This window comes from Colobus angolensis, unplaced genomic scaffold (genome assembly GCF_000951035.1).
Source record: "Colobus angolensis palliatus isolate OR3802 unplaced genomic scaffold, Cang.pa_1.0 Scaffold566, whole genome shotgun sequence".
Taxonomy (NCBI): domain Eukaryota; kingdom Metazoa; phylum Chordata; class Mammalia; order Primates; family Cercopithecidae; genus Colobus; species Colobus angolensis.
The window spans coordinates 937,335-962,431 of NW_012119221.1; the positions used below are offsets into that span (position 1 = coordinate 937,335).

The following is a 25,097-nucleotide window of genomic DNA, read 5'->3' on the forward strand; positions in this document are numbered from 1 at the left end:
GCTGGGATTACAGGCTTGAGCCACCGCGCCCGGCCGGAAGTTCTTAATATGTTCTATTAAATTGCCCGTCTAGAAAGTTGTTCCAGTCTTTCATCTCACCACTTCCTTACCAACATTGAGTCTTGTAGGAAATTCAGCAAAAGGTGCCGTCTATTGCTGTCTTCTTCTGATTATGTATGTAATGCTTGTTTATTATTTAAAAATCAGAAAAAAGCAAAATTAAAAAAAATAAATCTCACCCATAAGCTCGTGATCTTGGTCTAATTACTATTAAAATGTTGTTGACTTTCTAGGATTTTCTATATTTAAATATTTTTCACAAAATGATCACTACATATGCTTCAAAAACATGATTTTTAGTTTTTGCCAAGTTTAAACTAAAAAACCCCACATTTTTTATTTTGTCATATTTGTTCCAAATATTTTTCTCAGTTTCTTGACTGCTTTTTTATTATGTTTCTGGTGTTCTGAATTTTTGTGTGGTCAGATCTAGAAATCTTTTTATTTTGTCTCCCCCATGGCTCTTAAATACTTCTTGCCATGAGGATGGGGCATTAAATCACGTAAAAAAAGAAGATTGGTAGTGTAAGGGAAAGAGTACTAGCCTATATTCATTCAAAAAGCATTTATTAATGTCTACTTAACACTGTGTGTGCGTCTGTGTAGGGACACAGAGATGGACAATGTATGATTCTCTCCAGTTGAGAAAGGAGCAGACAAGGAAGGCTTCCTGGAGGAGAGGGCGTTTGAGCTGGACCTGGGCAACTGGGAAGGTGTGGGGCATGTGGATATGAGGAAAGGAGAAGACAGAGCTGAGGGAATTGCTGAGGACAGAAGTTGTCATATTCCTGGCTGGACACAGTGGCTCAGTGCCGATAATCCCAGCAATTTGGGAGGCCAAGGCAGGAGGATCACTTGAGCCCAGGAGTTCAAGACCAGCCTGGGCAACAGAGTGAGACCCCCATCTCTATTTTTTAAAAACACAACAACAGTTATTGTTACGTTCCTGTCAGAGGGAGCAAGAAGGCACTGTGTGTGCACTGGGCAAAAAAAACTTATCCTTAAATTGATTGGCTTGTGGAAAGAGAGCTGTGTTAGAACAAGTCATCTTCATATAAAGGTTTGGAATTCCAAATTGACTTCGTTCACACCATATGTGCAATATTAACTAGAATACCTTGGGGATGGTGATGTTGTAAATCAAAGTGGAAACAGAATGACGGGTTTCCTCTCCTTCTTGAAGGCTGGTCCTTGAAGTAATACAGTTTGGTTTTTGTTTTGTCTCTTCTTCTTTCGTATCCTCAATTTCTATGGAATAATACAGTTTTAATTCAAATAACATGAGGCAGGGACTAGGTAACCCTTGCAACTTTGAAGGTGGCCTCTGGACTCTCTTCAGGGGCTTGTGAAGGAAGCCAATTTGTCAAGTGTTTGGGTCAGTGATGGGCTGATTTTGGGGCCAGCCAAAATATTGGGGCCTTTTAGAGCTTAGCCTACCCCGATGGACCCCTCCCCTCTCTGGGGAGCTGTTTCTTTCTGCTGCTCTTGAGTTCTGTTGGTGTGGTCAACACTAATTGGCCTTCAGGGTGAGCAAATACCCTGAGCTGGGCCAATCAGAGAGCTCTGCTAAGCAGGGCTGAATTGGAATGGAGATAATGTTCTCTTTCCTTTTTGACTTTGGAGCTGTGAGGAAGAGCCACCTACCAGGCTATTTGAAGACATCCAAGATAATGAAGTCTGAGAGAAACAGAATTAAAAGGAGCCAAGAATCCAACTCTTCCATCGAGCCGCCCTACTTCCTGAAACCTTCCCTCCATCCTGGCGCCTCCCTCGTGTCTTGCCCAGGAGTTACCCTTTTTGGCTTAAGCTAGTCTGAGTTCGGTTATTGTCATTTGCAATCACAAGGAGTGAGAGGCTCTGACTCTTACATCTAATTTCACTGCCAAGGTTAATTTTTTTCACTTCTTCCATGTATATGTATCTGTAGCAATATTTTAGCCTTTAAAAAATTATACAAGTGACACATGTTCTTTACAGAAACAGACTATACCAGTTAGCAAAAAGAAGGAAAAGAAATTCACCTATAACCCTATCTGTAGAGATAACCATTCTTTATTTGTTTGTATTTATTTATTTTTTGAGAAGGAGTTTTGCTCTGTCACCCACGCTGGAGTGCAGTACCACAATCTTGCCTCACTGCTCTGCCTCCTGAGTTAAAGTGATTCTCCTGCCTCAGCCTCCTGAGTAGCTGGGATTACAGGCACACACCACCATGCTTGGCTAGTTTTTATATTTTTAGTGGAGATGGGTTTTCACCATGTTGGTCAGGCTGGTCTTGAACTCCTGACCTCAGGCGATCCACCCGGCCTCCCAAGTTCAAGTGATTCTCCTGCCTCAGCCTCCTGAGTAGCTGGGATTACAGGCGCACACCACCAAGCTTGGCTAGTTTTTATATTTTTAGTAAAGATGAGGTTTCACCATATTGGCCAGGCTGGTCTCAAACTCCCAACCTCAGGTGATCTGCCTGCCTTAGCCTCCCAAAGTGGTGAGATTACATGTGTGAACCATCCACCCACCATGATTCAGCTGACTCCTAACTTTAAAAATCACATTGGTCTTACCATAGTTCATCCAAAGAATTGTGGGAGAGAAACTTGGGTGTCAGGCTTGATTTTGTTGTTGTTGTTGTTGTTGTTGTTTTTGAGATGGTGCAGTGGTGCGATCTCGGCTCACTGCAGTCTCCACCTCCCAGATTCAAGCGATTCTCCTGCCTTAGCCTCCCCAGTAGCTGGAACTGCAGGTGCTCGCCACCACACCTGGCTAATTTTTTGTATTTTTAGTAGAGACAGAATTTCACCGTGTTTTGATCTCCTGACCTTGTGATCCACCCTCCTCAGCCTCCCGAAGTGCTGGCATTACAGTCATGAGCCACTGCACCCAGCCAATTTTTCTTTTTTTAATAAGAGATGGAGTCTTGCTCTGTCACCCAGGATGGAATTTGTAGCACAGTAGTGTGATCATAACTTGCTGTAGCTTCAAACTCAGGCTCAAGTGATCCTTTCACCTCAGCTTCCTTAATAGCTGGAACTACATGCATGAACCACTACACCATTATTCTATTTTTAAGAGACAGGATCTCACTGTATTGCCCAGGCTAGTCTTGAACTCCTGGCCTCAAGTGATCCTTCTGCCTTAGCCTCCTGAGTGGCTGGCTCCACTATGCTTGGCTCTGATATTTTTCCATAAAGCCTGTCATTCATTTATCATGGATGTATATTAATTTTGCCTTCTTAATTTCTCTCAAATTCACCTGCTTTTTGCCTACAGTCATCTACCCCGATCTGGGGCAGTGCTGTTTCTTTCCAGGGCATTGCAGTGGATCACCCTTCCTTCAGTCTTGTTCCCCTCTGGTTCTTTCTCTTCACTAGACTTTAAAAATTTTTTGAGATAGGGTCTTACTCTATTGCCCAGGATGGAGAACAATCACAGCTCACTGCAGACATGACCTCCTGGGCTCAAGTGATCCTCCCACCTCATCCTCCCGAGCGGCTGGGACAACTTGTGGTTGCTAGGATGCCTGGCTAATTTTTTATTTTTTTGTAGAGATGAGAGGTCTCACTCTGTTGCCTAGGCTAGTCTCAAACTGCCAGGCCCAAGCAGTCCTCTTGCTTCAGCCTCCCAAAGTGTTGGGATTACAGGCATGAGCCACTACTGCACCTGGCCTAGTGGACTTTTAAACCATAAATCTGTTTTGTTACTTTCCAGCTAAAAACCAGTTAAGTGTCTTAGGACACAGTTTAAATTCCAAGATGGTAGGGTCCTCCCTGACGTGGGCTCCCAGCTACCCTCATGACCTCCTGTTGTGAAATACTGAAGGGCTCTGCAGCTGGTTGTCTGGTACTGCTGGCCTTTGCTTTCTACTTAGCATGTTCCTTCTCCCACAAAACAATCACATTCTCACACCCCCTGCTCATTCTTCAGGGCTATCTTCTGGGAAACTTTCACTAAATACTCCTCTCCTCCGAATCTGAGTGCCTGCTTTGCTCAGGTAGCATGTGTTCACTGGATAAATCCTTGGTTCCTGGCACTGAGGCAGGGTTTCTGTTCCCAGGAAGCAGAGGCATACTATTCTGCGAAAGATTGACTTGAGTTTCTCATAATACCAAGCAGTACCTGAGGGAACAACCGTCTAGCTTAAAATCCTCCCTAGCATTGTCATAGCAGTGTGTGAAGGAAGTTTAATAACTGCTAAACGGTTCGATTAGCTTTATTTCATCAGGATTTTTTTGACTTTACAAATTGATTTGGGTTATTTCAATTTTTAGGTCTAGTCTTAAGTATAACTGGTACATATTCCTTCAAGCAGCCATTACACCTTTCATAAATTTATTATACACTTGCATTTTTATAACTATTACGCTTTTTAATTGTTGACCACCATTTTTAGTGCTTCTGAATTGTTATGGTTCTTAAGCAGCAGTTTTGAATTAATGCTTGGTTTTGAATTAATGCTGTGACGCTTGCTTCCAGGACCCCTATGGTGTAGCTGTGGGTGGAACTGTGGGGCACTGCCTGTGCACGGGATTGGCAGTAATTGGAGGAAGAATGATAGCACAGAAAATCTCTGTCAGAACTGGTAAGTCTTGAAAATTATAATCAGATAACATTTTAGAATCACTGAGAGATTAAAGGGTGTTAGCTTTATTTAAATTTCTGCTGCTGAAGTATACTTGGTTTTTGTAATTACCTACCTATCATCTCTTAGAGGTATTACTCTTGGTATTGCAAATATGGACTCTTTTCACTTGTGTAGAAGTTAGCAAAATACAAAGTCATTTTTATTGAATTCATAGTAGCTTCTTGTTAACATCGTATCTTAGTAAAACAATTGCCATTTGGAAGTATGAGAAGTTTTTGGCTCTAAAAATGTGTCTTACAAGACTGGAATCATATGTTCAGACCATATGTACTGATTCTGCTGAATATGTCCTGTGAAGCTACAGTTGGGTCTGGGGATGGAAGAATTGTCTCTTTGCTAGTCAGAAGACTTGAACATTTTCTTTTATAACTGGATTTAAAATGAGTTATAGTTCTCCTGTTGCTTGTCAGCACTGTCTGGATTTAATACAATCCTGTCATTTTTCAAAACTGCTGGAGAAAAACCTGATTCTTACTGTTCACAGTCAAGCATGTTAAGTGTTGTTCCTTGCCATGTAAAAGGGGTTGAAGTGATTCTAATTTGTTTTTAAGGTTAGTTTACTAGATTGGAAGAATAATTGGCCACCTCATCGGCTCCCTTTTCATTTTGTATAGTATCAAGGTATAGGAATTTTGCTGTATTTGACTTTTTTTTTCTCTCTTCCAGTGACAATCATAGGAGGCATCGTTTTTTTGGCGTTTGCATTTTCTGCACTATTTATAAGCCCTGATTCTGGTTTTTGACAAGCTGTTTGTTCATCTGTATTTAGTTTAAAATAGATAATATTATCTCTCTGTACATAGTGTACATTACAACTAAAAGTTTGTGATGGAAAAATACTGTATTTTGTAGCACTGATTTGTGAGTTTGACCCATTATTATGTTTGAGATATAATCATTGATTCTATTTGTAACAAGGAGTTTTAAAAGAAACCTGACTTCTAAGTGTGGGTTTTTCTTCTCTCCAGCATCATTATGTTAATATGGTCCCCATTTTTGTTTTGGTGCAGAACTGTTGTGCAGTGGGGGTCTACCATGCGATTTTCTTTCAGCACTGACCTCTTTTTAAGGAATACAGATTTTCTCCTTCATCACTTAGGTGTTTTAAGATGTTTACCTTAAAATTTTTCTTGGAGAAAGAATGAATTAATTCCCATTTTTTAAAACATTTCCCTGAGCCAGTAAGCAGTAGTTTAATCATCGGTCTTTTTAAAATTAGGTGTTTAAAAAAAGAGACATATATGGTATTACTGTTACATCAATAACATGGTACAATAAGAACTGTCTGCCAGGTCATTCTTCCTCTTTTTTTCTTTAATTGGGTAGGACACCCAATATTAAAACAGTCAATATTTGACAACGTGGAATTACCAAATGAAAAGAGAATACTATGAATGTATTCATATTTTTTCTATATTGAATAAACAATGTAACATAGATACAATATAAATAAAAGTGGTATGACCAGTGCTTGCTTTTCCTTGTGTGTTATATACAATTATCAGTATTGATAGGCCAATTTCTAAAGCTGATGTAAAAACACTAATATATTAAACATTTGAGATATGCCTATAGCTAAACAGGAGCCAGGCATTGTTCGAAAGTATTGTCATCACCCTTAAAGTTCTGTGAGCTAGTAGGTACTAATATAAGGTTAAACAAGAAAAAACTAACTCACCCAAGGTTACATGGTAGAGTCACACCAGGCAGTTTAATTCCAGAGCCTAACGTCATTCATTATGCTATGACTGCCTCGTTTTTTCATAGCAACCTCAGTCGTCACTGTCGTTTTGAGTATATTCTATTATTCCACCCAAGTAGAATAACAGCGGCTTTCTGTCAGCCTTTTATATTCTAGAATCATATGCAGTAATATTCCCAGTAATATTCCCTAAACTGAAGGACAATTCTACAGAAACATTCATGTTATTTGCGTGAAGTATAATAAGAGACCCAGAGCAATTCAGGTTTATGAGCTACTACAAAGGTCCACAATGTAGTTTGCAATTTGAAGAGATTGTGAAAGAACCCAGTTAATCACCCAGCACTGTAGGGTGCAGCCATTGTCCCACGTGGTAAATCTGTGAGGAAGATTGCTACTACCTGGAGATCTTAGAGGGGTCTTCAGCTAAAAAGTAACTTTTAAATGCCAAGCAGCACATGTTGGTGAAAAAGGTCATGTTTGTGAACTTTTCAGTTCTCTGCTATAGGAAGTATCAAAGGGTAGAAAACTTAATGTCTGTGGATTAAGATAAACTCTGTGGTTAGACAATCTATGTTGCCTTAGATTATAAAGAGTGAGGAATTCTCACTAATACTTTTCTTTCTTTTTGAGACGGAGTCTCACTCTTGTTGCCCAGGCTGGAGTGCAGTGGCACGATCTCAGCTCACTGCAACCTCCACCGCCCGGGTTCAAGCAGTTCTTCTGCCTCAGCCTCCCAAGTAGCTGGGATTACAGGCGTGCGCCACCATGCCTTGCTAATTTTTTGTATTTTTAGTAGAGATGGGGTTTCTTTAGTAGAGATGGGGTTTAGTAGAGATGGGGGTTCGAACTCCTGACCTCATGATCCGCCTGCCTCAGCCTTCCAAAGTGCTGGGATTACAGGCGTGAGCCACCATGCTCGGCCTACTAATACGTTTTTTTTTTTTTTTTTTGAGACAGTTTTACTCTGTCACCCAGGTTGGAATGCAGTGGCGCTATCTCGGCTCCCTGCAACCTCCGCCTCCTGAGTTCAAGCAATTCTCCTGCCTCAGCCTCCCAAGTTGCAGGGATTACAGGTGCCTCCCACCACGCCCGGCTAATTTTTTGTATTTTCAGTAGAGACAGGGTTTTACCATGTTGGCCAGGCTGGTCTTGAACTCCCGACCTTAGGTGATCCACCCACCTCGGCCTCCCAAAGTGCTGGGATTACAGGCGGGAGCCACCGTGCCCGGCTGTTTTTTCTAATAACAGAAGAGACAATTACTCGTAGAGAGTAGCTGGTACCATCATAGCCTAACCTCAGTTCAGATAGCTTGGTCCCAATACTAGCTTCATATGCAAGTAACAACAGCGTCGCACTCTGAGGCACCACAATCTTTTAGCAGGACATAATTCCTCTGAGAATTTGGTAGGTCAGACCTAAGCTACAAAAAATCGCTACTGCAATTAGGCTCCATAGTTGAATAAAAGAAAGGGAAATGTCATTGATTCTGATCTTAAAATATTTAATATTCTTTAAAATCCAAAATGTGATTCTTACAAGTTATGTGCCACATGAAGCAGGTGTTACTTCTTGAGAAATGCAGGTGATACTGAAAAACATAGCACTGAGGTATTTTTTATTTTTAAAATTGAAGGAAACAAAGTCTGGATCTAATTATTTTTACATTTACAAAAAAAACTACTGCTTGGCTCTTTTGCTATAAGTTTAGGTTCTGAATACATGACAAGAGTATGGGAAAGAGCAGAATAGTACACGCAGTTTTAAAAGCTATGCACATCATAACCTGGAATAATGATTACACAGCAAGAGGCCTGAGTGGAGGTAGGCTAACAACATTTTGACTTTCTCCTCAAAGGATAGCTTTGAAAAACAAGTGTAACCAATTGTTACACCAAATTAAAATGGCAATATTAAATCGGTAACAAAATGATCCACATTTTATACAATATTGTATTTCCAAACATACATAGGTCATGAAAATCAGAGAACCTAATATAGCACCGTTGAAACCATTCATTATCCCTCATGCGTGTGTGCAATTCAGAATTTTGGCAGAAGACAACAAATGGAAAATGTCAGTTTCATTTCTGTAAATCAATTTGGATTTCAATTAAATCTTTGCCTTAGTAAAGGGTATTCTTACCTCAAGATCAATTAGCCGTTTTTAGCTCCACCGTTTTGGAAGTAAAAATGATGGGCTACATCTACTTTTTAATTTAAAACCAAGAACCAAGCAGTAAGGACAGCAACGTCAAGAATATCACATTGAGAACCACACAAAACATTATAAAGAATTTGGTGCATGTTTTAACAACGACCAACTGATGTTAACAATGAAAAATTTACAAAGATAATTTTTTTTTTTTTTTTTTGCACTGACTGGTTTCAATACAGCACTGAATTTAACTCATCTTTGGGCTTCAATCTTTACATAGAGTGAATATGAAAGTGCCATACTGAGGCCTCCCCCAACTTTGTATCATAGTAAAGATTTCAAAATCATTCCAGAATGGTCTAAGTGATAGCTGTTCTGGCTGACAGATTTTTTTTTTTTTTTAAATAAATACATTTCCTGGCCAATTTTTTTGCTTGAAGATGATTGTCTGGTTATACAAGACATCTAACTTATTTTAACTTAACTACTGGCACAACCACTGCCAGCAGTGAACTTGTACTAGTCCAAGCCAACTCAAAAACACACATTATAAACATTTGAATGTCATTTTTAAAAGCGATGTCACAGTTTGTTTCCAAAGAAATGTAAAAGCTTTTATTTGAAAACATTGTCTTCATTTTAACCCTCAGAGTTAAGAAATGTTTTTTAGATCACTGAATTGTGGTTGACGTGCTTTAACTACCATTCTCTAAGTTGTGTGCTATACCTAGCCTATGGGACTCCATAGCTTCTCTGAGTCCTAAAGTGGAGGATTCTGTTCTAATGCATGTGACCAAGAAGGATCCTCAAATGTCTAGGCTTCCAATATTCCAGCACTGCTTTATTGGGCAGTGCTGTGTATGGAAGTTTTGTTTTGTTTTCAAAGGACCAAGTAACACAACACCATGTTAAAGACAGCAAACATTTTTTTGTAGAAGTTTTCAGCCTGTATACATTATTCCACCAAATTTAAGAACTTTAAATGGATTTTAATATGGATATGATAATGACAGCCATTAAAAGATGCTATTTCTTTTACTAACATTTCCCCAGTTGGGCAAAATAGAGGCATCGTGTGCCATTGGTTGTCATACTGGCCTTTGGCTGTGTTGGGGAAGTAATCATACAAAAAGTGCCCATAAAACAGAGAAGGCAGCAAGTGAAACTAGAAAAAGGTTGGAACTATATGAATCAGATTTGAAAGAAGTTATTTTTTAAATTCTTTCTTAGATGACTTGAGGAGGGAAGTGCAGGGGCATCTGGAGTTGGCCCCTCCACTGCCGTCCTGAAGTAAAGTAGGTTCTGACTGTCCGTAAAGATTATCGTGAGAGTTGGTGACTGCACCCCAAACCAGAGCCAGTTCTCTTAAGAAGAATATGGTGCAAAACAAAACAAACCACAAATTAAATACATGACACGGAAATCACTTTGATGAGAAAACAGAACACACAGATATTTTAAAATACAAATAAATACATTTAGCCATTTTTATTCAACAACCCCAGAGAACTGTTTTAAAAGCAATTGCTTCTTTGAATCCCTTTCTAAATTCTTTCATAAATACTTACTAGTTTGGTTGTCACTTAATGCAGCACCTCAGTGTTTGCTGGTGGTGGTGATGGAATTTCACTTAACAGTCTCTCCATAAATTATTCCACTAAATAATGTTTCCCTGAGGAAACCCAGGCAGCTTACAAAATACTGTTAAACACTCACAACAATACCTGCACAGTATTTTATTTAAGAAAAGGAATGTAGTGTTATGACATAGGGGGAAAAAACTATGCAAAACAAGTCACATGGAAAGAAAGTATTTTAATTTTAAAAATCCAAGTTTGCTTAATTTCTTGTGAGCTGTTCAACACTGTTTTAAATATCCTGAATAACTGTGTCAACAAAATTCATCCCCAGTGTTTCCACAGGAGACATTAAAATTAAAGATCAAATTATACTTTTTTTCCTTTAACCAAAGTAGTCTTTTTCTCAGTCCTTTTTGTGCAAAAATATTACAAGAGCAATTCAAATGGAAACGCTGAAATGACATGCCAACATTTCAGGGCACATTTAAAACACTCAGAATAATTCTTGAAATTATTATATTCTAAAATATTACTAGCAATCACTTTTAGATTAGTTCTGTACATCTACTCACACGGATGCAATTTTCCTAGACCTCTGAAAAATAAACAGGCTCATTGGTCTCTTTTGGTGTCCACACAATAGGCAAGATAGGTTTACAATAGTGTTTAAATCAAACTAGGCATCTACAATCTCTTGACTCCACCACATTCAAAACAAAAGTCAAAGTTCATTTGGCTATCTTGAAATCGCTCCCATAAACCAACTACGGTTCACTGGATCTAAACATTTCTCAGAAATGTGTCATTTTATATAATTTCACCTAAGTGATGATTTGGGGATCCTTTAGAAATGGTTAACGCCTAAGAATAAACTTTATCAAAATGAGTAATTGCAATAAAGTGCTTGTTACATTTCCGAATGATGCTTTTAGACTGTGGTATGTTGTTTTAAAAGTGTGTGCTATTCCTTCCGTAAAGGATCCCCAGGCATGAGAGTTGGGTCTTCTCACCTGTCTCATAAAGCAGCAGCACTATCTTTTGGTAGGCTGACAATAGGCACATTACCCATGCGGATGAGGCTATACTAGTGCTATGGCAAAAGGGGAAGTAAATTAGAAAAGTGGGAGGCATGTAGAGGGTTCCTATTATACTCATAGTTATATACAAATATATTAAATATACTATAAAAATAGTCGATTCTATTCCTTTGCAATTACTTCAGAAGCTCCTTTTAGAAGAAAGCTCACCCAGTCCAAACTTAAAAGGTTCTCTTTCTCCAAACACTTCAAATGGCAAGTGCCTTTGTGCTGTTTCTTCTCTACCATTCAGAAATTTCAATCAGCTTGTCCTGGCTAGAAAGACTCACTCAGCAACATTAATATCCAGTGTTTACCCCTTCCAACAGGGACTCCCGTGGGACTAAGACAGGGCCACAGGTAATTGGAAAGGTTATAGACTTGAATGAGTTTTACACAAATATTCATCAACAAACTTTCAATTACCAAAGAAAGAAAAAAGCAGAAATACTAAAGTAAAATGCTATTTGCATTCCACTTTTAAAAAGTTTGCCTCAGTGTAGTGGAAACATCTGAAAACATGTTGCGTAATATCCAGTTTAAAAGAATTTTCACTTGTCTGCGTAGAGTACTATTTTAAGGATCCCTTTCTAAGGCTTCTTGAACAAGGGTTCTCCCTTCAACACAGTGCTCTTGATGGAGCTGGACTGCTTCAGTGCTCCTAACGTCAAGCAGACTGCTTTAAGGCAATGACCAACAACTATAGCACTTCTGAAGAATCCAAATATTTTCACTATTTTGCACTGAGTATCTACAACAAACTATTCAAAATCACTGGCATCTTGTTATGACTAGTACATTCCTAAGCCAGATACAAATGACAAAGGAGAGCACAGCACTCTCAAGTTACCCCTGGAATTTGGGATGCTGGAAGGCTAGACCGTAGTTATTTAACTCACACGCTACCGGCATCTCCCATACTTGTTCCTCCAATATTTTCCACTCAAAAATGAAGTACTTAAGTGTCTGGGTTCTGGTATGACACCGCTCTGAGGAGCAACTTTATTAACCCTTGTAGTTCTCACTTGCATTTGTTGAACAATACTGACTCCCCCAAAACTATGATAACTGTATACCCAAAGCACGGTAACTGCAGAGCAGCTAGCATTTTTCCTGAAACTCAATAGTTTCTTACCTAAAAAGTACCACCCAGAATAAGTGTTTTTAAGAAAGATGAATACCTGTGAGAGTAAAGCAGAGGGAAGAGACTTTTTTTTTTCTCTTTAAGCTGGAAAGTGTTTCTATTTGGTGTCTTTAAATGATAAAGATTTGGGATTTTAACTAACAGCTTTGGCTATAGAAATGAATGAAGAACAGACACTGCTGAATCTTCATTTGAATGCTCAAGTTTCATGGGACAGGGTGTGGGGCGGGATAGCTTTGCAACCCAAATTTAAGAGAAGCAGGAGGAAAACAAAGCAGCAAAGAGGCAGCTGGTGCTTACTACTTCTTCCACTACTACACTTCAGACTGACAGAAAAGCAGCTAGCTGCTCCTTTAAATGAGCAATGGTTAATTCTAAGCAGGAAAAGATGAGCTATGAAGAGCAGTAAGAATCATAAAAGAAAATGTGAATTTTTTCCCCAACTATTTGTGGAGATGGGAAATAATGGAAGGGGCTGGAGTAGGACAATGTGAGTAAACAGTTTACACGTTTACCTGGGGCTTGTCTTATGCTTTGTTGCTGTCAACCTAAGTAGTACTCACAGTTCACCATCTTTTAAGTGTGGTATGTAGAGGACATGCCTTAATATAATAGTTCTTCATATCTTTTGTTAGCTAAATCCATATCACTAGGAATTGCCAATAAATAAATGAGGCACAACTCAGATATATATGGAATGGCATAAGGTTAAGAAAGGCAATTTGAAAGGGGAGAACAACAATCCTTTTGCCATATTCCACAACATCCCCCTTGTCTGTGTACCTATGCTCAGGTACATACATATTCTGACAACTATTCTTGATATTCATGGGAATGTGGGAAATCTCTATGGTCATTGAGCTAGAAGAGCTCCTTGATATGTTAATTACTGATTGGTATCTAGTCGCACTTCTTGTGTAGAAGGGTAAGTACCAATTTTCTTTGGTTGTTTTCTTTTTCAATATTAATGTTCAAAGTAATTGTGGCCAGGTAGAATTTTCTGCAGAAAGACAAAGTATATGCCTTAAGGATAACAGCAAAGCAGAGGACAGAGAAGTCTTAAGAACTGGCTTAGCATTCCCCTGACCTCTTTACCTAGCAATTCTGCATTTAGATTAATTTTCATTGTTCAGAACCTTTTCTGTTTTAACAACCTCAACTCTGTTACACATTTTCTTTTGAGGTCAATTTTGATTTATTACACTTGTTGTCCTCTCCTCCCTTTCCTCAGTAATAACTTTTTAATATTCTAATAATGTATTTTCTACTAATCTTCTTTTGTTCTATCACTGTAAATTTCATTAGTACCATAAAATCTATCAAGTGTTTTTAAAATGTATGTAACTTGTATTGGAATTTACTACTTTTAGAATATGATATTGCTCAAGGAAATCTTAGTTCATGTTTAGAAGGCATGTGAGTTACAATATTTTAGTGTCGTAGTGAAGGCATAGCCAAATCCCTATCCCTTCTTTTTTTCTTTGTAGGAATATCAAGATCATATTGAGCAAATATTTCTGGTAAATTCTTAAATGACTAACTTTAAAGAAAAATGCTGATTTAGGAAACAATTTTAGGATCACATTAATAACTATGATAGTGTTAGGTTGTCATCTTTTATTTCTAAATTATTTGTATCTCCAGTCCAAGAGACTGATAGAGTCTTCAAAGGAACTTATTAGGAGACTGATAATGACACTGACACCCACATGCTGTTAAAAAGGTACTAAGGTTTTAAAACTGCTACGGAAACTGGACAATGAGTTCAAGATGGTGAGTTATCACCTGAATTAAAATCAAGGCACTATGGGGTTTTTCCCCCTCAAATAACCCTGAATCATTTCTGACTAAAAGAAGCACTGAAATTGTGAAGGATAATAAAAAATATTTCAACAAATCTCAAAAGTTAAAATTCCCATGATTGAGAATGTTAAAAAGTGCCTAAGATGTTTTGTGTGCAAATTTTACCTCTATAACTGAAACATTCTTGAAATTACTTTCAGGCTTGTTGAAAACCATTTACACAAGTATTTCCAACTATGAACTATAACAAAATATGCAATCAAAACTCCCAACCACCTAAAATAAAGCAGTGCAAATCCTGTTCTCAAACATAATTGAAAAATAATGAAATGAGGGATATTTCTGAGTAACTTGAAAATCCTGTTGTATCAATAATTTAACCTGAAAAAAAAAATCCATTCCCAGCAGCACATCATACCTCACTGAACAAACTGTGACATCACAGCCAAAGTATGAACAAAAAAACTTGTGCCCCGGAAAAGTGAACAGAACACTATTGTGTTGTAAACAAAAGGAAAAACAGAGGATGGATCAGTTTGCACATGGTGTCAGAATCTCAGGAAAGCTGCTCATACCTGAAAGGAAGAGATAACGCTTTCATGCAGCATACAAAATGTTTTGCTCTCCTTTTATCCAGACATACACATATTTTTACATCATCTGTACACAGAGAATTTGAACCCACACAACATTCTGAAAGTAATTACTGTTCCATCATTATCTGAAAAGGGAGAGGGGTCAGGGGAGGGGGTCGCTACCAAGTCTACTGGACTGTCTTCATGGCATCACTGTAAGCAAACCCCTGACATGGCAGTGGTACGTCCTCTGTAACACTTGGTAAGAGGCACAGAACCACTGAAAGTTACTAACAGCATTAGTGCCTTTCTGATTCCCTGGAGGTCACTTCATAGCTGAGCTTCTTAACATTTGGCAACATATTCTTTTTCCATCAAAAATATCCGGGCAACTAAAACACTGTCAGAATTGGCTATGCCCCTATGATCAGCTCCTGCTGGCTGGTATTTAATGTACATCGGTAGCACTAGGCAGCATTTTCTCTGCCAACTAATTCCAGGAACTAGAACACTCAATACCGCATCTCATGAAACTGCTGGAACTTTTCCTCCTTTCCTCAGGTCAATTGAGTAACTCTTAATGGGCCATCCCCTTCCTCCCTTGATGTCAGAGAGGAAGCACGTGTGCTACTGTGGTTGAACCTTGGAAGGGTCGGGCAAGCTGTCAGTCCTGTGCCGGCTGAGTTGCTGCTGTTGCTGAGACTGATGTTGCTGGTGATGTGACTGAGAGAAGGTGCTCTGTTGTAGAGGAAATGCAGCAGAGAGGATGAGCTGAGTTGAGGGATTCCCATGGAGCAACCTAGAAGTCTTAAAAACAAATGGATTATGCAGCATTGCTTTACTCCCTTTATGCCACCCACACAAGATTTACTCACACTCTCCCGTCCATAGGGACAAAATCCTTAAAATTCTACATAATGCATATCACTTTCACTCTCTGGTTTAAAAATTCTAATTTGGAAAATGCTTATGAGGCCTTCCCGCTTTCTGAAAGTATGAGAGTGTCATTTTTTACAGGAATCTCAGCTGCAGATTTTATGGTATAGAAAACAATCTATATCTTGAGCCAAATCATACATGTTCTTTCACTTTATGTCCTAAAGACCCGTATTTTAAATTATAAAATTTGAGCATAGTTATGACTATATGAAAAAACAAATACTCCTAGGCCAAACAGACAATGTCTTCTGCACACAGGTACGCTCAGCTGGTTAGAGCGGCACAGTTAAGCCGCCAGGAGCATGGGCTCTGAGGTAGACTGAATGGTTCAAACTTGGGCTGCCCTACTTACCACATGTGTGACCTGGTCAAGCTGTTTACTTCTCTGGGCCTCAGTTTCTTTCTTTACAAAATAGGAATAACAGTGCTACCACACTGGGCTCTTAATAAAGATTAAATATTGGTATTATTTAAAAGCATCATAAATATGAAGGCAAAGTTGGAGCCTTAGGTCCGGTAAGTAGCAGTGTGGTATAAAGACAGACAAAACAAAATGAAAAAAGGCACAGGATTTGCAGACAGAAGCCCTGCATTTGAGTTTTGCTCTGCCATTTACATAAGTAAGCTGTGTGACTTTGGGCAAGGCTCAAATATATGAGCTTCCGTTCCTTTCACCAAATTTTTACTTCTGACGTGCTGTTCATTAACGTGAAACTCTTGGATACAAAAAAACGTTAACGGAAAGAAAGTCAACTTTTACAATGAAAGTCCTTTCCCCATTACTGACAGTACAACTTGATGCAGGGTTCTTAATTTCAAAATGGAGCTGTGGTGGGCGATTTTTGCAAACATACAGGAAAGAAACATGCACACACACACACACACACAAAACAGCAAATCCCTGACAAACCTTAAAGACGACTACACCTTGTCAAGGACCTTCAGAGTTTTCTTTCGCTCTTTGTTATTAGGAAAAGCTGTGTAAGGCAAAGACTTCCGGATACTTATGAGCCTTATAAGATTACAACAGGAGCATGTTTTAGAACTAGGTATAACATAATTTAGAAAGGCCAAATTGTATATTTATTACCTACATACAAGTGTATTTATGAGAGGTACTGCCTATCTTATTTCTTTGTGGGCCCTATGTCTTTGGGATGCTAATTTTTTTTTTTTTTTTTTTTGAGAATGTTTATTCTTTTAAGGGCCTTTGTTCCTTGATAAACTTAGAACACTGAGATGTTAAGGCAGGTCCTCTCCTTTTTTTAGCTTATGCTTAATTCTCATTGGATATATTTTCCCTATATAATAATTTAGAACTTGTTTTAAATTCTTGTTATTTCTTTATTTGTAACAGTAGCTACCTCAGTTATGTCTGCAGCATAGGCTTAAGGTCTAAGAGACTGTGCGACTATCAGATATTACGGCAACTAGCCTGTTTCAGTTTTCCACATCACAGACAAGGATTCTATTTGGACCAGCACACAAAGGGTGACAAATTAAGACTATATTTATGCCCGAATATAGAATACAATAATCACATCACATGTTGTATAACTCAGAAATAAATGATAAGTGCCCGGCCTAGATGAAGTGGTCTCTAGTACACTTCCAGGCTCGCCTACATTCAAAATCGCTCCAGCTAGGCCAGAAGGGGAAAAGGTGGATTTCTAGTGAGGATCCTGAGGTCCAGACAAGGGTTTTGTTCATTTCTCTGATGAGGATCTCGCCCTAGTGACTTTCTTCTGTATCCCATAGATAAGGAGAGACTGTCTGATTTATCTACATGATATCTGTGTCTATATTTTGGCTAATCCAAGTGTCTATGATATTTGTCAATACAGCGGTCACAAATAACAGCTATGTGCCTTGTCTTTCTTATATTCAGTGATTTACAAGCATTATTAATCCATGAGGTATCAACTATTATAACCTCCACTTTACACGTGATGTTTAGCAAGAGTAAGCAACCTGCCAAAGGTCACGCAGTACGTGGTGCAACAGTGACTCAACCCCAGGGCAGCTAGACTTTGCAGCCCAAGTTCTTAGCTATACATATACTTAGCTCAGACATATACTACACCTCCATGGTATTTCTCCTCTGATACTAATTTATAACTGAAAAATTATAATAAGATTGAATTCAATAAAATAATTTAAGGTAACACCCATACCAGTAAAAAGAAATCCCTGCTCTGTACAGAGTAGAATTTATGGTTGGCTAGAAAAAGGAGGAAAGAAGTACTTGCTTAAGTTCCAGAAACTCTAGCCAGAGACTGAGAAAACAGGTGGGCAGGAAGTAGGCCACTCACTCTCTCCAGCAATTCTGATAACTGGGTATACCCAAAGGCAGGTCTAAAGTCTTCCAACGACTGAGCAAGGGAAGAAAAAAAATTGCCAACCAGGACAAGCTTTCTATCTTTGTAGAGATTTAAACTGTACAATAAGCTTTTGTGAATTTTTCACATCACTCACAAAACTGTTCACTTAATGCTTAATTTCATTACATGAAAGTAATGAGCTTGAAGCAGCTTCCCCATGGGGTGAATTACCTGTAAAAACTGTTGCGGTGGCTGGGTCAGCTGAGCCTGAGATGGTTGCTGAACTGAAGTGAGCTGCTGCTCCTGGGAGCTCTGCTGCTGCTGCTGCTGCTGTGTTACTGACAATGTCTGTGACTGCTGCTGTTGTGTAGCAAAAGTAGGATATGCAGTCACCACCTGGCCCATGAGCATAGTACTAGGTACCATGACTGCCCCACAAGCTACAGGAGCAGTCACTAATTTGGTCACAAGTTGTTGACCTTGAGAAAATCTGTTAGAAGAAAGAAGGAAAAAAATTGGAGTCCAAAGTACAAGGTATACATCATAAAAGGCAGTGGAGTAAATACTTACCTAAGATAATACCCAATGACATTGCCAATTTAGTTTTTCAAGGTCTGTGTATTTCTACTTTGTTTCATTTTAAAAGATTCCCTTTGGTATAACAGTAAAACAAACAATTCATACAGCAAGATCAACGTGTAACAAAAACACAAAACGTTTTTGGATATCCACATTCAAAAGGATAAAGTTAGATCCTTACCTCACATCACAGACAAAGATTAACTTGAAATGGACCAAAGATCAAAACATAAGAGCTAATGCTATAAAACTCTTAGAAGAAAACAAAGGGGAAAAGCTTCATGACAATGGATTTAGCAATAAGTAGGAACTAACATTAGCAGTAATTTCTTGGATATGATACCGAAAGTACAGGCAACAAAAGAACAGATAAACAGATAAACTGGACTATATAAAATTAAAAATCTTGTGAATCAAAGAGCAGTATCAACAGAGTAAAAAGGTAACTCTCCCATCCCACAGATGGGAGAAAATAACTGCCTATCATCTTTCTGATAAGGGATTAATAACCAGAATGTCTAAGAGCTCCTTCAACTCACCAACAATCAACCCAATTAAAAAAATGGGCAAAGGTCAAACTTGAACAAACATTTCTCCAAAGAAGATACACAAATGGCTAATCAGCACATGAAAAGATGCTCAACATCACTAATCATTATGGAAATACAAATCAAAACCACAACAAGAGGCTACTTTATACCCATCAGGATGGCTATTATAAAAGACAAACAACAATAGAAAATGACCAGTGTTGGCAAGCAAGTAGAGAAATCTTGCGCAGTGCTGGTGGGAATGTAAAAATGGTGCAGCTACTATGGAAAACAGTATGCAGTTCCTCAAAAAATTTACTATAGGATTACTATATGAAGGAATTCCACTTCTGCTTACATAACCTCCTAAAATGAAAGCAGGGACTCAAAGAGATATTTGTACACCCATAATCATAAGCAGTGTTATTCACAGGAGCCAAAAAGTAGAAGTAACCCAAGACTCCACTGACAGATGGAATGAATAAGCAAAACACAGTAGAGTGGAATATTACTTAGCCTTAAAAAGGAAAGAAATTCTGACAACTGCTGTAACATGGATGAACCCTGAGAACATTATCCTAAGTAAAATAAGCCATTCACAAAAGGACAAATACTGTATGGTTCCATTTATATGAGGTACTTAGACTAGTCAAATTTACAGGGACAGAAAATAGAATGGTGGTTGCCAAGGACTGGGGAGAGAAGAATGGGGACTTGTATAATGGGTATGGAGTTTCTGTTTGGGAAGATGAAAAAAGTTCTGGAGATGGTTAGGGGAGATGGTAACAATCGTACTCAATGACAAGGAACTGTATACTTTAAAATGGTTAACATGGTAACTTTTATGTCATTTGTATTTTTCCACAATAAAATTTTTTAAAAATCTATAAAAAAAGAACCTTTTTCTTTTTATAAAACTACTAGGTACCAGGGAGTCAGATACATGTGGCATATGATTCATCTGCTACACTGGCATACAGTTCAAGAATAAACAAAGCTATCATAATGTAATTTTTTTTAAACTCTAGGTTTACAGAAGAAATTTACACAAAATTGTATCTTATAAATATAATTCAAAACCAAATGACATTCTAACAGTGAATAAAACTCCTCTCAATTTATGAATTTATCAATGCAACATAGCATCTGCTGTGCTAGAATTCATTAATTTTTCCCTCTTTCCCTGCTTCCTTTTGCTTATTGAAATGAAAGAACAGTAACACAAAAAAAAAATGATGCTTCTTTGTGGAACAATATTATTTCCATTTGCCTTTTCTGTGAGATGAAGTTAGTTTATAACATTGGTCATTACAGTGAGATATGACCCTAACACAGATGTGGCATGACATAACTGTACTTACAAACTGTTTAAAGTATATAATATTACACTTAGTACAGATCTTGAAAATAAAATACAGTATTTTATATATTACACAACCAAATACTTTAATGCAAAATAAAGAATTAAAATTGTCCATATTAAGAAAGCCCAAAGAAATAAGTAATATTTACAAAGTACACTTAGTCACAGAAGCGCTAAGTGCTGATTTCTCTGGAATCTTAAATGAAATTAACATCTGAATTAGCCCATGGCTCACTGGTAAATGTGATAAGAACATTTTCTTTAATCTGCTTTCGTGTAACTCACACTTCTGCAGCTTTGTATACACGACTCCCTCTGCCCAGAATGCTTCCCTAGACTCCGTGCCCACACCCACACCAAAAGCCAAGCTCTTGAAGAGTCCGGGCCAAGTATCTCTGCCTTAGTGAAGCTTTCCTGACCACACTTTTATTCACCTGCTTGACTCAACCCATGAAACTGCTTACAAACACAAAACAACAAAACAAAAACAAAAAAACAAAAACAAAAAACTGCTCACTTCCTCCTTTCTCTTTAGAATACTCTAAAATATTCATCATACCAAACAATACTTATTTGTTTATCTTTCTATTGCTTTTACTAGTCTGGTCTTTCCCTTGGGGAAGGGACGATGCCATACTCATCTAGGTAGGCCTTCAAATGTGTGCTAAGATGTGGTTTCTGTCCTCCTCAATAGACAGATGTTCACGGAAACGCAACTTAAAACCACAATTAAATATCACCTTACCCCAGCCAGACTGGCCATTATTAAAAAGTCAAAAAACAATAATGTTGGCGCAGATGTGGTGAAAACACTTACACACTGCTGGTGGGAATGTGAGACTTCTCAAAGAAGTAAAAGTAGGCCGGGCGCGGTGGCTCAAGCCTGTAATCCCAGCACTTTGGGAGGCCGAGACGGGCGGATCACGAGGTCAGGAGATCGAGACCATCCTGGCTAACACGGTGAAACCCCGTCTCTACTAAAAATAGAAAAACTAGCCGGGCGAGGTGGCGGGCGCCTGTAGTCCCAGCTACTCGGGAGGCTGAGGCAGGAGAATGGCGTAAACCCGGGAGGCGGAGCTTGCAGTGAGCTGAGATCTGGCCACTGCACTCCAGTCCGGGCGACAGAGCGAGACGCTGCCTCAAAAAAAAAAAAAAAAAAAAAAAAAAAAAAAAAGTAAAAGTAGATCTACCATTTGATCCAGCAATCCCACTACTGGGTATCTACCCAAAGGAAAAGAAGTCATAGTAAGAAGACACCTGCATACATATGTTTATCGCAGTACAATTCACAATTCCAAAGATACGGAATCAACCTAAGTGCCCATCAACCAATGAGTGAAGAAAATGTGGTATGTATACACCATGGACTACTACTCAGCCATAAAACACAGAATAAAATAATGCATTATGCAGCAACTTGGATGGAGGTGGAGGCCATTATTCTAAGTGAAGTGACTCAGAAATGGAAAACCAAATACTATATATTCTCACTGGTAAGTGGGAGCTAAGCTATGGGTACAGCAAAGGCATACAGAGTGATATAATAGACTTTGGAGGAGGATGGTGGGGGTGAGGGATAAAAAAACTATATATTGGATAGAATGGGCACTGCTCACATGATCAGTGCACTAAAATAAGTCATAGATGGTTGTTTTTCCAGAGCAGGTCACAAAACCTTTCTGTAATACATGTTTAAGCACTTGAGCATTGAAATGACAACACCAAGCTCTGTGTTCAGAGCTCCCTCCCTCAACCTTAGCTAGCTATAGACCCCTTGGCTAACTACTGAAAATTCACTTTTTTCTTATCTGGGAAATAAAAGAAGGCCCTCATGTACATTTTCTTTTAATAAATGACAATTTGAGACAATATATTTTGAGCATTTAACAAACTTAAAAAAGGTAAGCTACCCTAACCACTGTTATTACATGGACATTCTCCAGCATCTATATTGAAAAGACAAAAGCTTCACAGTGACACAGAGCCTCTCATAAACCTTTTCTAACAATGTGCTGTAGAATCTGTATTCTATAACATCTTGTAGCATATTTTTGGACAAGAAACAAAATTTGTTGTTACCCTTTAATTATGAAGTCTTTAAACAATGAATAAATTCTGTGTTTTTATTTCAAATTTAAGAACACTGGCTGCAGTGAGCAACACATTAAAGTCACATTAAAAAATCTGATTAAAAAATCAAATTATTGTTTTCTAATTAAATTGGTTTACAATTTTCAAAATAACAAATGAAATACAACAACTACCTTATCTGCCTGTCCTGAGTGAATGTAGTTACTGCAGCACTCTGGGTGCTGTTTTGTGGCATACTAGATGGAATCTGGACCATGCTTCCGGCTGCAGGCTGAGAAATCACCATAGTGTTATACAGTGGTGCTGTAAGAGTACTCTGTGTCTGACTGGGTAGAGATGTTTGCTGACTGTGCCCACTCAGTACATTTTGTTGACTCTGTTAAAAATAAAGAGAGATTTTATAGACAGATTAACTGAAAATAATTATTTGGGAAGTATGCTAGAATTCATTATTCTAACAATATGACAATATGACAGAGAAAGAAGTGGCAGGATATATTACTCTTGGAGAAATATAACCACAAAGGAATGACTGGTCGTAATTGAGAATGAATTAGTCTTGAATATCTTGCTGGAAGGCAAGCTATGACTTTAGAAAGAAGTGTGACTATAATAGAGGTGATATAAAATATACCCGAAGAATTTCTGTTAAATGCCCAAAGTGAATAACTAATTAGTGGGTATGTTTCTATTTTTCATTTAAATCCTTGGGATTTACAGTCAGAGATGTACAGTAATTGCCAATATTTTCTGGAAAAGTCAATAAACCATTACTGCTCCCTCCCCCAACAGTCTATTCTGCACCAGCAGGCTTCCTGGTCAGCCTCTTGAGCAAGTCATACCTTTTTAACATACAGAAATAGTCTAAGTTATAGTAACTTGGTATAATTACTAGACTACATCTTTAAACAGATTGTGACATATTTTAAAGCTCGGCTGGGTGCAGTGGCTCATGCCCGTAATCCCAGCACTTTGGGAGGCTGAGGTGGGTGATCACCTGAGGTCAGGAGTTCGAGATCAGCCTGGCCAACATGGTGAAACCCCATCTCAACAAAAATACAAAAATTAGTCCGGCATGGTGGCGGGTGCCTGTAATCCCAGTATTCAGGAGGCTGAGGCAGGAGAATCGCTTGAACCCAGGAGGCAGAGGTTTCAGTGAGCTAACATCATGCCATCGCACTTCAGCCTGGGCAACAGGAGCAAAACTCTGTCTCAAAAAAAAAAAAAAAAAAGCTGAAAATATTTGATACTAACATGATTTGCACAAAATATTTTCATGATCACTTTCAATGCTATACTTCCTAAATATGATTAAATTTTGAAATGATATTTTATCATCAGAGCTTTATTTCTGTTTTAGCAATAGTGTGCATTCCAAACACTCACCACTCCATAGCCCGCTGGCTCAGTAACATTACCTGAGTTGATGTACTACTCTGTAAAGTCTGTTGTTGTATCATGTGCTGACTTGTGCCAATGTGTCCAGTATTCATTCCACTTTGAATCTGGTTAGTAGGAACAACTTGGCCTTGCATATTTACAGGTGCAAGTTGCTGGATGTTAGATGAATTTCCAGAAGAAAGTTGAACAGAACCAAAATTCAACCCAGGATTTGATTGCTGCAAAAACATCTTTAAAAATAAAGATTATGTTAAAATGAGCTTTGTAGATTGAAAAGAAGAATAAGAGCATTAAAAAGAAGGCAAAATCAAGCTACAAAGTACGTTTAAAAAGCAAGTAACAAGGTTAAGTCACTTTGAAGAATTAGCAATAAATAATTAGTGAATAGAACATGAAACTTCATATTCAGTCTTTCAGTTATCTTAATTCTATGTTTCCAATTGTTAGAAAAAGTGTAACTCGGTGCTACTCAGTCTGTGGACTGATAGCTCTATATCACTTATCATTATACTTTATGAGACAGAAGTAGTTTTCACTCCGTTTCCCTTTACCAAAGTCATAGTCTCCTGGAGTGGTCCTGCTGGTTGGTCATGTAAGACTAATTGGAATTATACATACTGGTAGTTTAATAAAAATATTACTGATGATTGATTTATAAATTCTGTACCCAAGAGGTACGTAAAACTTGCTGTAAAATATAATTTTTGTATTATGGATTCAAACTTACTAAAATTTGGACTGGTAAAAAAGATGACTGGAGAAACAAGGATGTTCACAGAAATACCCTCAGGAATGAATTATCTTTAGAGACTGTAAAGTATAATCATACTGAGTAGGTAACCAGTGAATATTTACTTAACTGAATTGATAAAACGTATCTCTTGCATCTCACTTTTTTTTTTTTTTTTTTTTTTTTTTGAGACGGAGTCTCGCTCTGTCACCCGGACTGGAGTGCAGTGGCCGGATCTCAGCTCACTGCAAGCTCCGCCTCCCGGCTTTACGCCATTCTCCTGCCTCAGCCTCCCGAGTAGCTGGGACTACAGGCGCCCGCCACCTCGCCCGGCTAGTTTTTGTATTTTTAGTAGAGACGGGGTTTCACCGTGTTAGCCAGGATGGTCTCGATCTCCTGACCTCG

General features: G+C 38.3%; 2 protein-coding genes across 4 annotated transcripts in view; one reads left to right on the plus strand and one right to left on the minus strand.

The window, feature by feature from the left end:
* Positions 1-6,169, plus strand: part of TMEM165 (transmembrane protein 165) — a 32,698-nt gene extending 26,529 nt beyond the window's left edge. For both annotated transcript variants that reach the window (XM_011961710.1, XM_011961711.1), the window contains 2 exons: positions 4,531-4,636; positions 5,366-6,169. In XM_011961710.1, the coding sequence (XP_011817100.1) occupies positions 4,531-4,636; positions 5,366-5,442 (183 nt within the window). In that variant the 3' untranslated portion in view covers positions 5,443-6,169. The remainder of the gene's footprint in view (positions 1-4,530; positions 4,637-5,365) is intronic.
* Positions 6,170-7,885: 1,716 nt separating this feature from the next.
* Positions 7,886-25,097, minus strand: part of CLOCK (clock circadian regulator) — a 121,893-nt gene continuing 104,681 nt past the window's right edge. The window contains exons 20-23 of one of the 2 annotated variants that reach the window (XM_011961707.1): positions 23,980-24,192; positions 22,735-22,937; positions 18,230-18,488; positions 7,886-15,545 (exon numbers count right to left, since the gene is read on the minus strand). In XM_011961707.1, the coding sequence (XP_011817097.1) occupies positions 15,366-15,545; positions 18,230-18,488; positions 22,735-22,937; positions 23,980-24,192 (855 nt within the window). In that variant the 3' untranslated portion in view covers positions 7,886-15,365. The remainder of the gene's footprint in view (positions 15,546-18,229; positions 18,489-22,734; positions 22,938-23,979; positions 24,193-25,097) is intronic. The other variant, XM_011961708.1, reaches the window with a different exon arrangement.